This window comes from Hypomesus transpacificus, chromosome 6, assembly GCF_021917145.1.
Source record: "Hypomesus transpacificus isolate Combined female chromosome 6, fHypTra1, whole genome shotgun sequence".
Lineage (NCBI taxonomy): Eukaryota > Metazoa > Chordata > Actinopteri > Osmeriformes > Osmeridae > Hypomesus > Hypomesus transpacificus.
Window position 1 is genome coordinate 7,337,877 of NC_061065.1, and position 15,956 is coordinate 7,353,832.

General features: G+C 42.1%; 1 protein-coding gene across 4 annotated transcripts; it reads right to left on the reverse strand.

Annotated features, from left to right (window-relative positions):
• Positions 1-1,269: 1,269 nt before the first annotated feature.
• Positions 1,270-15,210, reverse strand: gpcpd1 (glycerophosphocholine phosphodiesterase 1). 4 transcript variants are annotated; one of them, XM_047021353.1, is made up of 21 exons: positions 14,788-15,210; positions 14,534-14,681; positions 14,332-14,392; positions 14,049-14,139; positions 13,807-13,891; positions 12,744-12,819; positions 11,728-11,769; positions 11,108-11,231; positions 8,824-9,058; positions 8,315-8,477; positions 8,005-8,134; positions 7,686-7,740; positions 7,178-7,270; positions 6,503-6,580; positions 6,353-6,392; positions 5,980-6,038; positions 5,789-5,854; positions 5,219-5,355; positions 4,878-5,013; positions 4,600-4,760; positions 1,270-2,748 (listed from the first exon to the last, which is right to left on the reverse strand). In XM_047021353.1, the coding sequence occupies exons 3-21, from the start codon at positions 14,378-14,380 to the stop codon at positions 2,550-2,552; spliced, it is 2,019 nt and encodes a 672-aa protein (XP_046877309.1). In that variant the 5' UTR covers positions 14,381-14,392; positions 14,534-14,681; positions 14,788-15,210; the 3' UTR covers positions 1,270-2,549. The 4 variants fall into 4 exon arrangements, with proteins under 4 accessions (XP_046877309.1, XP_046877306.1, XP_046877308.1 ...); XM_047021350.1 differs by having other exon boundaries at positions 14,332-14,445; XM_047021352.1 differs by having other exon boundaries at positions 14,332-14,445; positions 15,099-15,206.
• Positions 15,211-15,956: the final 746 nt, after the last annotated feature.

Sequence of the window (15,956 nt, forward strand, 5' to 3'; positions counted from 1 at the left end):
GCCATTTAATGATTTTGACTGCTTTTTTACATCCTGTTTTGCATGTCAAATATCCCTGACTCAGATAACAAATTTACAAAATAATGAGACAGGCAATTTCTAATTTTTACATAGCCTACAGCATGGATTTGATAAAGAAAATAAAAATCTGATTATGATTCTGAAAACACGACATTAAAATGTAGGCGCTTTCATGAATGGAGGAGACATACAATATATATAAAACAATGACCTCTAGCGGGTGTTTACCGTCAGGCTTGTGTTCGGTACTGTACATGTATAATGCAGCAGGTGGTGCTCATGTTATGACAATTGTGTGGCCTGTAGTCACATGCCCGGTTGTTCAACAATTGTGTCGCAGACAAAAATAGATCAGGTTGAACTGATTGAACCGTCATTTCCTCAACAGAATGTAGTGGGGCGTCCAAACTTTTTTGACATGGGTGGCCCTAGTACGTATGCAGGGGTGGGCCACTACTCATGGACTTAGTCCATTATGCTTATTTGCTTGTTAACTGCCGGGTCAGGTTCCTTCAGCAGTTGTGTGTCTGTATATTGTATAGCGTTAAGTTCCTCTTTAGAGAATTTGAGATTTTGACTGGGTTGCAGTCCCTTGGTGATACTTTTCCTCTTCACAATCAACGGCAAAATAAAAATTTGTGGCATGAAGTACCACATCTGAATAGCAAAAATGTATTATTTGTCTCCATCCCTTCACACCCCGCCCTTTCCTAGCCAAAGGTAGCAGCGGGTGCATTTCCTGCCAAGTCCCAACACAGCCCTGCAGTGAGAATGCAATTATTTATGTTCTGTATGTGTAATCAGAGACATGGAAGGTGGAGTGTCCGATCCCTGATGCCGGCAAACGTCGGCCAAGAGTGATTTTTTTGCAGTGGGTTTGTTTCTTTGCACAAGAGGGTCACATTTTGATAGCTGTCGTCAGGTTGAAAACATATTTTCGAAAGTTTGAAAAAATCTCTATTGGAACAAGCATAGACTTATATACATCTATGGGTACAAGTAAGAGCCCTTTATTGAATGATTCAAATGAAAATAAATGACATAGGCCTACTTGTATTAAGCTAGGAAGGAGGTTACAGCACAGTGGTTAGAGACCTTGACTGCAGATCAAGAGATTGCAAGGTTCAAATCCCCATGTAATGTATGTTGCTTTGAATAACACCTTATCCCGAAACAGATTAATTGTGAACTGAAAATGCTAACTATTAGTAAGACAATCAAAGACAATGAACAAGGATTTTTTTTAACCTTTATTTATTTATTTATTTCTGTAGGAATTCAGAATGAAATTAACACTGAATAAATCTAATTTGTTCAGTCAAAATGTGCTTTCTCAGGACACGCAAGACTCATTCTGTCTGACATAGTAACTACATATACTTACATAACTATTGATATACCTGTATAGACATAATCTGCAATCTGTATACAGATATCAATAGTTGAGACACAATATATCTACAGAAAGCAGCAAAGCTCAAACGGCCATGATCAAATGGACAGGACCTGTCATTTTGTCATGATTAAGATGTGATTGAAACACAAATACAAAAGTGAAACAGGATTTGCAAGAGTGGAGAAAAGATGGGGACGGAACACATTTTGTTCAACTGAGGCTACAGAAAAATCTTCCGTCTGGTTTGCATTGAGTAGTCAGAGTGAGGTATAGAGAGATTCAAACATGCTGCTGTGCAGACAGGAAAACAAATTCTGGAATTCTCCATTAAGGCTATCTGATGATCAATCAAGTACAGACAGAGTAAAATGTTCCCTTCAGATCAACAATTCCAGAATGTGTCATTTGTTGTCCTCAACTATTGAACTATTTTTGTAAAATGTAAATCTATTTATGACTACTGAAGCATGTTCATTTTAAGTAACACTGCTGTAATAAAAACAATGTCGATGGCAAATCTGAATTGTCATCCACGTGTATTTAACTTGAGAAGCATACATAGTCCATTTGAAAACTTATCATTTTAAATAATCAGAAAATTGGCTTCACAAGACACCTGAAAATAAAATCCTTGAGTCTGCATCATTGTATCATTTTAACAAAAGAAAACCTGTTTAATATATTTTTGGTAGTTATGGTTTCGTGACTAATGTATTGAACCTCTCTGCATCAACAGACTGTCCATACATAACTAGTTTGGCAAATCAATACACACTCCTTCCCAGTCAAAACAAAACAGGTGACAGACTACACATCACCTCCTAGTATTCTAATTCCTTAGGTCACAGAAAGAGATGCTGGGGTCAGTTTATATGGGATGATCACACAAACTCATCACCGTCTGGATCACAGGTCATCACAAACCTGCTTCCCCTCACCAGTCTGCCCATGCTTCAAGGACAGACCCAACAGGCGTATCTAACTTACCATCACCCACAACCTCCTCAAATTCTAAGAAAATTTAATGTCAATTTCACGAAAAGTTAATGTCTTCTCAATTGGAGCAAAGGGCAGTATTCCGTGCACGACACCTGGACTTCCAGTGACAGCAGGAGGTTCCTGGGAGGAATCTTCAGGAGGAACTGAGGCCTGAGTCGGACTCGGCGCTGCCGCCGTTCCCCCCGACGGCGGTACAGGGGGCTGAACCACAGGGGATGGCGTAGGTGGAGCACGTGCAGCTCTTCCTGGTCTCCTCAGAGATCACCTCCTGCAAGGTGTGCTGCTCCTCTACTTTGAAAATGCTCTGTTGCTCTCCATGGTCCTCACAGATCCTGGAAGCACAGCAGGTTCAGGGTTAGGAGGGCTACGCTAGCAGGATGGCACACTTATTCCCTTCAACTTTTGTGTTTTGCTCATTTGAACAGTGGACAGTGTGACCTTGATGTGCTCAATCACATAAAGCAGACACACAGCTGCCAAGGAGATAAGAACAAACTCTTATTACAGCTAAATGAATCAATAACAACCATGATATAACAGGGCAATAAGATCAGTATTGCTTAATATAATAAAATGTTAACCATACATCTACGTAAAACACTCCCTTATTGGGTTGATCCAATTCATTGACAACTATTGCTGTTAAGGTGTTTACTTTAGTGAGGATAAAGAGACCTTGCTACAAGCGAGCAAACACACATCAATAGTGCCTTGAGATTTGATATGGTCATACAATCTTACATGTGTTGTTGCCCTAATCCTTACAGGAATGTGATACAGTTTCCAACAGACAGTGTCGTGCACACACACCCATATGTCAATACATAAAGGGCTCGTGTTTTACAAGCATTTTGTTTCAGCCAAATCTGCCATCATGCTGCCATTCCACCTAAAGATGAATTCAGAATCTCCTTTTGATTTGATTGTGAATTTGCAGATACTGTTTTGCACATGCATAAATAAAAGGCATTTGTCTGAAAATTCCAAAAGATGTACGAGGAGTTTTCAAGCATACAGAAGTGAAGCTAGCCAAAAGGGAAAGCTAGTCTCAAATGAAACAAAGCAGTTGACAAATCAATCTTTGCTTAAATCTAACTTGTCATATCAAAACCCTCACTACCTTTTCCACAATTTCATGAACAATAGTTCACAAAAGGAGTGGGCAAAAAGCAAATTGAAAAGTCAACCGTCTTGCATCATTGTCAAGGAACGCCACCGAGTTCCAGCTGTGTATTATGTCAAGAACAAGTTGTCAGGCAGTACTCTGAGGGGAACCATAACCAGCCAAGGACATGGGACTGTAAACTAGCACAACACAACCAGAAACTACAGGAACATTACTGGCATCTGAGGAACTGCAGTCATTGACATTTGGCACCGAGCCATCACATATTCTGAAAAGAAGAGGCAGAGTTATCATGTAACAACAATGGAGAGTAAAGAGAAGGGAAGATCCCTCCTAACAGAACCAGGACCAAGCCCCAAACAAGACTATCATGTGACCCGCTCAGCGATTATCAGCAATCAATCAGGGAGTGGAAAGTGATCCCAGATCTGAAAGTCTATTGCTTACAATCTACTGCATATCTGGGGTAAAGGTCGTGGATAAGTCTTAAGGCACAGCTGATTGCTGAAACAGGAATCCTTGGATAAGGTCAGACAGTTCTTTACAGGAAGTGTCCAGTGTCTGGAGGAATCCAGTCAGCGATTTGCACTTTATATTAGTCCATTAACTGGTTCTATCTGCCCCTTTCACGGTCAGTCACAAATTACATAATGAAAAAACAGGATATTACAGGATGACTACTGTGGTTCATGCCAAGTGATTAAAATGTCTGTCCCCATCATGAAAGCCTTTATGATGTGATGTTCTCTGATGATAAAGGCCAAGTATCAGAACAGTGCTTCTGGTAATCTGACAATCACAGTAGGAGAGGCTAGGTCAAGGGCTCAGGGTGAGTCGTTTGACAAAAACTAGTAGAACCTCATTATTTACCATGTAAACAGACATACAATTATGTTTAACCCCAGGGCAGCAGGCATCACTTAAGGGATGACATTGTTGGTTCAGTTGTAAACAAAATTATATTTAATAAGAGGAAGTTATGACCTCCGAAATTCAAAGATCTATCCACCATGGGAGCCCCATGGCGGGGCTGGCTGCTGAGTGTCGGGTATCGTACCTGTCGTAGATGAGCCCGTCTATACCCTTCTGCCGGAGCGTCATCCTGTTGTCATGGTCATTGTTGTCATCACCCCAGCAGAACATGACCAGGCCTTTAGACTGGGCCACTTGGATGTGGCTCATGTCTTTCAGCAGCTCCTCAGCATGAGCACTGATACCCTGGGGAGGAGAGAGAGGGCAGAGGCTCAGCCACTGAAGTGACGTTCAACACAAACTCAGACAGACGTCTTGTCACGGCATGGTTCCTGTGACGTTGGTTGTAGCTGCGACGCTCACCAGGATGTTCTCGCTCTGGGCGAAGCTGATGGCGATCTGGGTGGTCTGGCAGCGGATGTCCATCATCTCTGGGTATTGCTCAGAGATGCCCTGGGTGAGGAACAGGATGGGGTACTTGTTCTGCTTCTGCCGCACCCTGGCAAAGGAAGAGGTGGAAGGTTAACGTTTTGACCGGATGTTTAACAACACCTTTTTGTCACACATGTAGGTTGTAGTTCTGTTGGGAGTTGTAGTTGTATACGTGTACATCCAGACAGAGGAAGGACAAGAGCAAGTACCTCAAACGTGACACAAGGAACAGTAACATCTAAATTGTGTGATGTGTGTGGTGAGGTCATTACATGGTGCAGACGTCAGGGTCAAAGCAGGAAAACAGGATGCGTCTCCTGCCAGCTTTCTGCAGCACGCAAGACAGGATGGTGTCCAGGAACAAGTTCATGTTGAAGTACGACGACACGTTTCCATCCCATGAGCCGTCCTGTCAACCACACGTAACACACAGTCATGTTCATGTATCACACAATACCACACAGTCATGTTCATGTATCACACAATACCACACAGTCATGTTCATGTATCACACAATACCACACAGTCATGTTCATGTATCACACAATACCACACAGTCATGTTCATGTATCACACAATACCACACAGTCATGTTCATGTATCACACAATACCACACAGTCATGTTCATGTATCACACAATACCACACAGTCATGTTCATGTATCACACAATACCACACAGTCATGTTCATGTATCACACAATACCACACAGTCATATTTCAACATCAGTCGAAACCACAACACAAGTCCTTTCTAGTTTTGGACTTTGCTGACTATATCATAAATAAGGGTTTTTCCCTCAGATCAGCAGACAGACTGTCTGGTTCCTTGGCTCCACCCACCTTTAACTGGCAGATCCACTTCAGCTCAATGTTGAATCCCACATTTTCAGGGACAGCTTGGAAAATCTGGCAAAGGGTAAACAAAAGAAACAAAAGATCTATGAACAACAAGGACACACAAGTTATGATGCAAGAAAAGGTTGGTTCACATGTTAGATCTCCCCTCCAGTGAGCCATGGAGAGATTCTTACTTGAGAGAGAGAGGGGAAAGGCTGGTGCTCGTCCACTTCCTCCTCGTCATCCAGTAAATCTACGGGCATTACCAACCACAGTTAAACCACGCAGTCTCGCTGCTTTCTATGAATGTGCTTCCTCATTCATATCACATGACTTTCACATGATGCAAGGAAGGGAAATGCTGTAGCCAACTAAATATTTGCGTAATTAACATTTGGGTCCATGCCATTCTTTTCATCTTAGCAAATTCCTAGCCTTGGGGAACGTGAGATGATGAAAGAACAAGCTGCAATAAGCTTGTAACTAGTGCAGTGTGAATGAGCTAGCCTTTTGAGCCGGCATGCATGAATATGAGAGTGAATCACACTGATGGGTAAGAACTGGTACCTTTGGGGTCGCTGACTTTCAGGGCAGTGGCATGGTTAAGCTGTGAGAGAGATAGAACCATTGGTCACTGTTTTAAATGAATACTAACAACATACAAAACAGGAAAGTAAATTCCTTTACTGGATGTTCCAGTGTGTCATACCAACATACCTTGAGCATCTGCAGTTGGTCGTAGGTCAGGTCTTTGACTGGAACCTCCAACAGCTCCAAGGAATGTTTGTCATTTTTCTGTAAATTTCCCCAGAGGGGAAACAGTGAGTTAAGTACATTCAGCTCATAAAACAAATTTGATTCAGTTACATAAATCATCTGTGGATGATTTTGAGGTGTTGTCATTTTTCTGTAAATTTCCCCAGAGAGGAAACAGTAAGTTAAGTACATTCAGCTCATAAAACGAATTTGATTCAGTTACATGAATCATCTGTGGATGATTTTGAGGTGTTGTCATTTTTCTGTAAATTTCCCCAGAGAGGAAACAGTAAGTTAAGTAGATTCAGCTCATAAAACGAATTTGATTCAGTTACATGAATCATCTGTGGATGATTTTGAGGTGTTGTCATTTTTCTGTAAATTTCCCCAGAGAGGAAACAGTAAGTTAAGTACATTCAGCTCATAAAACTAATTTGATTCAGTTACATGAATCATCTGTGGATGATTTTGAGGTGTTGTCATTTTTCTGTAAATTTCCCCAGAGGGGAAACAGTAAGTTAAGTACATTCAGCTCATAAAACGAATTTGATTCAGTTACATGAATCATCTGTGGATGATTCTGAGGTGTTGGATTTCGACACCACATGGAGCAGTATCATGTGGAGGTGTTTTTACCTTCTTGCTGGAGATGCAGCAGGTGAGGTCATGGTAGACTATGGGGATGGAGTCCTTGGATAGATGAACATCAAACTCCACGTAAGCAGCCCCCTGCAGACATACCGACAACACAAAACACTTTAATTTGCAAAGCAAATTATTTGTGCGAATGAAGCTAATTTTCGCTTTGTGTTCGCTAGTAGCCAACTGCTTTTTTTGTCGTCAACCATGTCTGAAATGACGACTATAAACGAATACGAAGTAGTGTCGTATAGCAGAGGATGCTCACAGACAGCTGCAATACTCTTGCCCTCCACTTCTTCTAAACATCTTACTGACATCTCAACATTGATAAACTTTAGCGACACACGAATATTTGAGCTGTGAACACAGCATTCGAGAAATGGATACTTCCAGCTCATTCTAGACACTGTAAAAAGGTACATCTGTAAAATGATACATTTCAGAGGAAGAAATCCATATTCGAATGAAATGTATGCGATTCTTTAGGCCTGGTCTTACTTACATGGTTGGCAGCACTTTTGAAGGAGGCGACTGTATTCTCCCTGATTTTGTGGTGTCTGAAAAACAAAAATATAACAGGAAAATCTAGAGCACAAGCCAGTCCAGGTCACGGCGGAACTAGAAACCACATTCCAACCCTGACCCCTTGTTCCCATGTCTCGACACGCCTTCCCAAGTCATAAAAGCTCTTAAGCCCTGGAGGACCAGCTGTATTGTGTGTGTACTTATGATAATAATGTGGTAATGTGTGCATATATCTGGGTCATGTGTGTGTGTGTTTAAATCTTGGTAGCGTGCGCATGCGTGTGTGATGAACCCACTTGGCAGCGTGTGAGCTCCCAGCTCCTCTGTGCCCCACATCCAGTGCACTCCTCTTCCTCCAGTACTTAGTGAAGGAGGAGTTCATGTCACACTGCATTCCCTGGATAGGGCGGATCACCAGGTAGTCCACTGGAACAGACCACACCCAAACCACACACACACACACAGGTACATTAGAGCTCAGTCACACAGCAGTATGTTTACACAGGTAAACGGTACAGCGCAGCATGAACGGCTCCTTTGTTTACATTACGAGCTCGCAAGCAAAATTCCAGAACCCTGAACACCAAGGCATCGCACACGTCTCACCTCGGACTTTGCCGATGGTCTGCCTGGAGTTGCGTCCCATGATGGGCAGAGTGGCCACACCGTGGTCCGTGCCTACCTCCACGAAGGAGGAGGACAGGAGGCAGGCCGTGCCCACGTGTCCAGGGTGGGCGTCGCCCGGCACAATGTGCTCTCCCAGATCCTCCTGCGGACAGAGGAGGGGGGGGGGGGGGTCGTTACCGTGACGATGCTGAGGGGACACACACACACCCGCTGGCTCGCATTTATAAATAAGCTGGCGCGTTTCCAAACCATATTTCAGAAAGTGAGGCTTTGACGCTAGTTTGAAGCACCCTTCCGCAATGCATGGGGGAGGGTGCTATAGGCCAGTCCCTATAGGACAGCTATACCGACTGGCCAATCACAGAGAAAGATGACGGGGAGGAGGGCGACAACTAGAGCGACTGGCCAATCACAGAGAGAGATGACGGGGAGGAGGGGGACATCTATAGCGACTGGCCAATCACAAAGAGCGATGAGGGGGGGATTACCTCAAAGAACTCAAAGGTGAGCTCCAAGTTGTCGGGGTCCATGGTGACGATGCTGTACTCGGTCCACTGGGAGGGCTCCAGAGCGTAGCCACACTCGGGCTGGGAGTGGCGAGACTTGTAGCCATCTCGGCTGATCAGACTGATCTCCAGGGTGGGGGTCATCTTGTGCCAGATGGACGGAGACAGCTCTTCCTCCTCATCTTCCTCCTCAACGCCCTCCAGCATCAGTCTGATCCTGGAGGAGAAGCAGACAGGTGGAAAAGTCATCTTAAAATATATATATACAGTGCCCTCCAAAAGTATTGGAACAGTGAGGCGAATTCCTTTATTTTTGCTGTAGACTGAAAACATTTGGGCTTGACATCAAATAATGAACGTGAGACCAGAGATCAACGTTTCAGCTTTTATTTCCAGGTATTTACATCAGGATCTGATGCACAACTAAGAAAATATCACATTTTGTTTGAATCCACCCATTTGTCATGTGAGCAAAAGTATTGGAACAGATATACTTAAAACATATTTAAGTGAATAAGACTTAATATTTAGTTGCAAATCCTTTGCTTTCAATAACTGCAGCAAGTCTGTGACCCATTGACGTCACCAAACTTTTGCATTCTTCCTTTTTGATGCTTTCCCAGGCTTTCACTGCAGCCTCTTTCAGTTGTTGTTTGTTTTGTGGGGTTCCTCCCTTCAGTCTCCTCTTAAGCAGGTAAAATGCATGCTCTATAGGGTTTAAGTCTGGAGATTGACTTGGCCAGTCTAATACCTTCCATTTCTTGCCCCTGATGAACTCCTTTGTTGTTTTGGCAGTGTGTTTTGGGTCGTTATCTTGCTGCATGATGAAGGCTCTGCCAATCAGTTTGGTTGCATCTTTCCTTAAATTGGCAGACAAAATGTTTCTGTAGACTTCCGAGTTCATTTTGCTGCTGCCATCATGTGTTACATCCTCAATGAAGATTAATGAGCCCGTCCTAGAAGAAGCCATGCAAGCCCAAGCCATGACATTACCTCCACCGTGTTTCACAGATGAGCTTGTGTGTTTGGGATCATGAGCAGTTCCTTTCTTTCTCCAAACTTTAGCCTTTCCATCACTTTGGTAAAAGTTAATCTTTGTCTCATCAGTCTATAAAACTTTGTCCCAGAATTTGAGGTTCATCTCTGTACTTTTTGGCAAATTCCAGCCTGGCCTTCCTATTCTTCTTGCTAATGAGTGGTTTGCATCTTCTGGTGTAGCCCTTGTACTTTTGTTCATGAAGTCTTCTGCGAACAGTAGATAGTGATACCTTCACTCCTGCCATCTGGAGGTTGTTGCTGATCTCACTAACAGTTGTTTTAGGGTCTTTCTTTACAGCTCTCACAATGTTTCTGTCATCAACTGCTGATGTTTTCCTTGGTCTACCTGTTCGACGTCTGTTACTTAGTACACCAGTAGTTTTCTTCTTCTTCAGGACATTCCAAATGGTTGTACTGGCTATGGCCAATGTTTCTGCAATGGCTCTGATTGATTTTCCATCTTCTCTAAGACTCACAATTGCTTGTTTTTCACCCAAAGACAGCGCTCCGGTTTTCATGTTGTTTTCACCTCTGAATACAGTCTGCATAGACAAAACCTATCTTACCCAATCTGAACCTGAGTGTAGACATTCAGTGGTATTTATTGATTGAATAATGTATGTAATAGGACACACCTGGGCAACAAAACACACCTGTCAGTCATATGTTCCAATACTTTTGCTCACGTGACAAATGGGTGGGTTCGAACAAAAAGGTGATATTTTCTAATTTGTGCATCAGATCCTGATGTAAATACCTGGAAATAAAAGCTGAAACGTTGATCTCTGGTCTCACGTTCATTATTTGATGTCAAGCCCAAATGTTTTCAGTCTACAGCAAAAATAAAGGAATTGGCCTCACTGTTCCAATACTTTTGGAGGGCACTGTATATATATATATATATATATATATATTTTTTTTTTTAAATCATATCATTTATTTGTATACTCTTCTGTCTCATCCGTTGCATGTATGTTTCCCATGTATGTGTGAATCACTGAGGCGCATTGAATTTCGTTCAGTCAGGTCACGGTCATGCATAGTTGTGCAGTGACAATGAAGGTATTGATTTATTGATGAGGATTACAGATGGTGCGCTTTCCTGTTCTGTGGTAATGTTAGGGTAGTTTTGAAACTATTTCTATTGAAGCTGTGGGCATTTAATGGTCTGCATCCTCGACAATTTAATTCCTGAGAGACAGTCCGATTAAAAGGAGCCGTCTTGTACCTGAAGCGGGACTTCTTGTACTTCTTCTTGGTGATGGACACGGCAGACTTCTTAGAGTAGTGCAGACGCAGCCGGATCTCAGTCTGGCATGTCAGCCATCCGGAGTCCACACATTCTGACCCATCTATAAGGAAACAGGCAGGCACGCGTGAGCAGAGCATGACACAAAATGGCTGCCAGGGAATGACAATGCATTTACCCTGCGTCCATGTAGAGAGGATCTTGGTGAGACAGAGGCACTGTTATTCAACCACATTATCTGAACTGAGGACACGCAGGCAAAGTCCTGTCGGATAGTGGGTTTCTGTACATGATAAAACAACCTCAACAGGCACAATGGGTGATGTGTTTTACATGTTATCTGCAGGGATTTTTGTTGTACTTCAGAGCTGATATATATATATATATATATCAGGTTAAAGGTTCATATATTCTGGATGCATGACCATCTTATGAACCTTTAACCTTAAATGACTGCATTCCAAAGTACTTGCTAACTTCCATATACTATCCACCATGTGGATATAATGTACAATCTGCAATTTACAGGGAAAAATTCACTGTCAATCATTTTACGTCATATTTCACTGTAATATAATAGATGGAAAGGTTTAACTTACTGTGAAATCCAAACTGTCCATCGTCGACAGCAAGGAGTGGCTCTGTGATAAAAGAGAAACTAGCATCATAAACAAGATCCGTGCAGGCCTCTTACAATGACCCTGCTTCTGGGCACAAACCACAACTGAGTAGTATTCAGATGTTGGTATGAGGTATGACTCCTCAGTTGTGCAACGGTAGTAAGATTGTGTGTGTTATTAGGCACACTCCAAGCCATTGGTGGATATGGATGGGCATTTAGTATATTTTAGAAAAAACAATTACAACCTAACCCATCATACATTCAAGAGTAATTACAAGAGTAATTCCTAAAAACTTTCTGTAAACACAAATACATTCAAATTCATGGATTATATTGAAAACAACATGTGTATACTTAATTAAAATAAATAAATCAAAACTGTGAACAGTATTAGAGGACCAGGGGCCAAAAATGGACCCCCCCCCCCCCCCGCCCCCATCAAGCCTATTCGGAAGGAGCTTTGTTTCTAACACAATGGTGTTTAAACTAAGGGGATTTATCTAGCAGCCACATCCAATAGTGTTTCCTCTCTGTAACAGAGCTTTCTGGCTAGTATTACAAAGCTGCACCTCGGACACCCAGTGCAATGACAGACCCTGCCCCCCCCCTTTAATGTGCTCCCCCTGAGTGAGACCTCCAGTACACAGGTGAAATACTGGGTGTGGGTCAAGGAACCTGAACACTGAAGCAAGTTACTCACTTCCAGATGTACAGACATACAATGGGAGGGTTATGGCTCATGGGTAGAGCATGTCATTGCAAATCGAGATTACAGGTTCACCCCCCCCCCCCCCCCCCCCCCCCCCCATACATACATAATCTGCATTCACACATTGTCTGACTGATAAGAGTGAGGAGAATGATAGTGAACCATGTGTAGGTCATGAGGGGCAACTACCAGCTGCTTGGACTAAGCGGAGGAGGCCAGTGGCTCTACTAAGGTTGTTGGAAACTTTGGGCCAAAACAAACGGTGCACTGTTCTGGTGCTATACCTGTGGGGCTCATCGTGCGTGGCTGCTGATGGGTCTCCCATTTAAGGACTATGACCTGACAGGGACCACCTGCGCTCTGAAAATGGTTTAGCACAGTGTTAAGGTCATGAAGGACAGTCGCTTTTTACTCTGGTCCCCAGGACCAAAGTGAAGTGACAAGGAACAAGAGTCATCCCCCAGACCCAGTCAGACATTATTAGTTGAAATCTGAAAAGTGGATTCCAATGGTCAAGAAGGGGGGAAAAAAAATGTTAAGTATTTGTTTACGGCTCCCTACGGGAAATGATCTTCAGGGGTCAGTTTGAAACTCCAAACAAATATCCCCTCTGAAGGGACGTCTGCTTTATAAACATGCAACAGTTTAGTCTGAGGAAACACGTAATATATATATATATATTTCCCCCTCATGTCAATTTGAATGCCTGATGTGTGTGTTGCTGTGTGTGTGTGTACAGTTCTTGGCATGTAGCCTAGACTAGCGCAGCGCTATATAACACAACCTCACGTGTTCAGATTAGTGGACGCCAGCTGTCTGTTCTGAGAACTACAGTAACTGAAATAGGGACAGCTTGTAAAGACCAAACACAGAAGGCAGGAAAGTGAGATAAATACTCGATGTTATGATCTTAGAAGCAGTTCTATCTTCATAGGTTATAATGCTAGACTTACACTGGACAACTTAGAATGGTTAGGAGCTTGATGCAAAATCCCTGTAAACCTTGTGAAGTTGGCACAGTATTAAGCCAATTAATCCTTTGACAATTTCATCGGACAATCTGACAGGTTATCAATACTGTCTCTTCCAAGCACAGAGGGATAAAAATAACATTGCAAACATATCTATCATCAATAAAGGGAAAGAAAACAGCATCAATCAACCTGTACAATTCAAAATGGACTCTAAACCAGTTCATATAGAAACACGTCGACCTACTTAATAGTAAAACAGCACAGATGAAGATTTATTTACATTTGATGTCCATTAAAACATTCATACATTTGTACCAAAAATACATAGCGCACAAAAAAACAGAAAAAAAACAAAAAAAGACATCCAACTCACCTTTGACTCCAGGAAGTATCCCTTAAAGTAGCGATAGTTGAAAACAGCCCCCCGTGGAACACAGATAGTCCTTTTCCATAAAGTGCTTGTAAAGGCAACGGGTAAACATGTTCAATTATTTTAGGTCCACAGCTAACTGAATAGAAATTGATCCAATTTTCTACAACAAGTGGATATGCTTTGTTGTTGGTTATAAATGACTAAATGTTAAATGTTAAAATGTTATAAGATGACATATTTACCCATCGTTGTCATCCTGCTGAAGAGTTAAAGCCTTCTGGTAGCTCCAGTATCCAAGCGCCTCACAGCTTCCAACTACAGCTATCAGCTCACCTGTTAGACACATAACAAACCCTGTGAATAAACGAACCCCCCCGCCAAACTACACATACAAACCAGTTCTGGCTCTCGCCAAGTTATGTTAAATGATCAGTTCTAGCAAGTTGGTTGTCCAAAATCTGATTTCCATTGCACCGCTGTTATCAGGTCCGCCTAACGCTTTCACTTGTGTTCAGGTGGCCTTACCTGGGGATGTTTCTCCCCTTACGGCCAAAGTCACTTGAGTGGTTTCCATAGTTGACAGGCACTGATTAAAGGACAATTGAAGGCGCAAATCAGGCTGAACGTCCAGGAGCCCCACTGTTAATTAGAACATCTACATGACATGTAACTGCATAAAACATCGAACACATGATAGCTTGTCAGTACGATGTTTTAAATACAATACCTGGCAGCTGAACCTGGTTGCGGTGACGGAGCAATACGCTGGCAGCTACCGCACTGCGAATAGCTCGGTGGGGAATTCAAGAGACATATGAGGTGGTCCCGGTGTTATTCAAATGAACAGCATCACGACCCGGTAACATGGTTGTGAGCTGTAGAACATTGCACATGTCAGCAAAAACACAACCGAAACGCTTGGTCGACCAAATGAGTTGACTTCTCACTTTCCTCCAGAGTGATGTAGTGCCAGCTACCTACCAAGCACTTAAGCCACCAAGCTATGTTCAATACGTTCAGTATTGAATCCAGACAGCACAATCGATGGCTCCGGCTCGTTCAGATCAAACCGCCCTACACCGGATTCGAAAACAAGCTAAACTAGAACTAGCTTAGCTTGCTAGCGAACATCGTTGTTGACCACGTCAAGCAAACTGAGCGCCAACCATTAGCTAGCTAGGTAGCATATCCTCCAGCTACTACTTTCTCGCTTAACAATACAGCGAAATGTAGTCATTAATTTGATAAGGGAATGTAATAATATGGCTACATAACAAAGACTGGTCATTTACCGATACGTAATCCATGTAGTTAACAAGGATATTCTGCAAGGTGTGTCGATCTGACGGCAGAAATGTTGTTGATGTTCTGTCGCTGGTCTCTCCCTTTGTGGCTGAGCGCAGAGAATTTGTACAGTAATGCCGCACAAAACAAAGATGCAACATTTCTTAAATGTGTACGAGATGTATAACTCAAATTCGGTCAACAACAGTCTTCCTTCATCTTTTTTTATTTTAATTAAGATATAGCAAAGTGAATATCAACAGTAGATATTGTTAATATAAATATGCTAGAAATAGACTGAAATGTAGCCAAAGATATAGCCGGAAATCTTGGTGTTATCCAAATTTCAACAGCCACATTAAGTAATTAACACAATCAGCCTAACTTAATCACCTTAGCAAGACTTAGAGGACTCGTGTCCAAATAAGACTTGGACCCTTAGATCTCTCAGGTCATTTGGGAACGGTCTTTGAACTAGTTCCCCAGAGTTAAAACAAAACATGGTCAAGCAGCATTTAGCTACTCTGCAATAACTTTTAGAAGATTTGAGATTTGCTCCAATATTGACTACTTTTTAAATCAGACTAAAAAGGTTTATGTTTACCATTGCTTTATTTTGCAAACCTTGCACTTTAAATTCTATTTAAATGCCTGTACACTTACTCTTTTATTTTTCAATTTAAATGTATTTTCATGCATTTTTTTTTAAATCCAGTTTTATTGTATGCTTTTATCTGATTACATTGTGCATGAATTGTGCCATAAATGAAGTGCCTTGCCTAACTATTTATAAATTATTTAAATGATTAAAAAAAGTGACCATCTCACTTGAGGATTTTGCAGTTATAGTGTTAATTAAGTGATCA

Bases quoted from the DNA above. Each gene is read 5' to 3' on its own strand.
- gpcpd1 (XM_047021353.1), bottom strand. From the start codon at position 14,380: ATGGAAACCACTCAAGTGACTTTGGCCGTAAGGGGAGAAACATCCCCA. The intron at 12,820-13,806 runs GTGAGTTGGATG...AACCATTTTCAG, and splicing joins GATACTTCCTGGAGTCAAAG to AGCGCAGGTGGTCCCTGTCA. The intron at 9,059-11,107 runs GTACAAGACGGC...CTTCTCCTCCAG, and splicing joins TACAAGAAGTCCCGCTTCAG to GATCAGACTGATGCTGGAGG.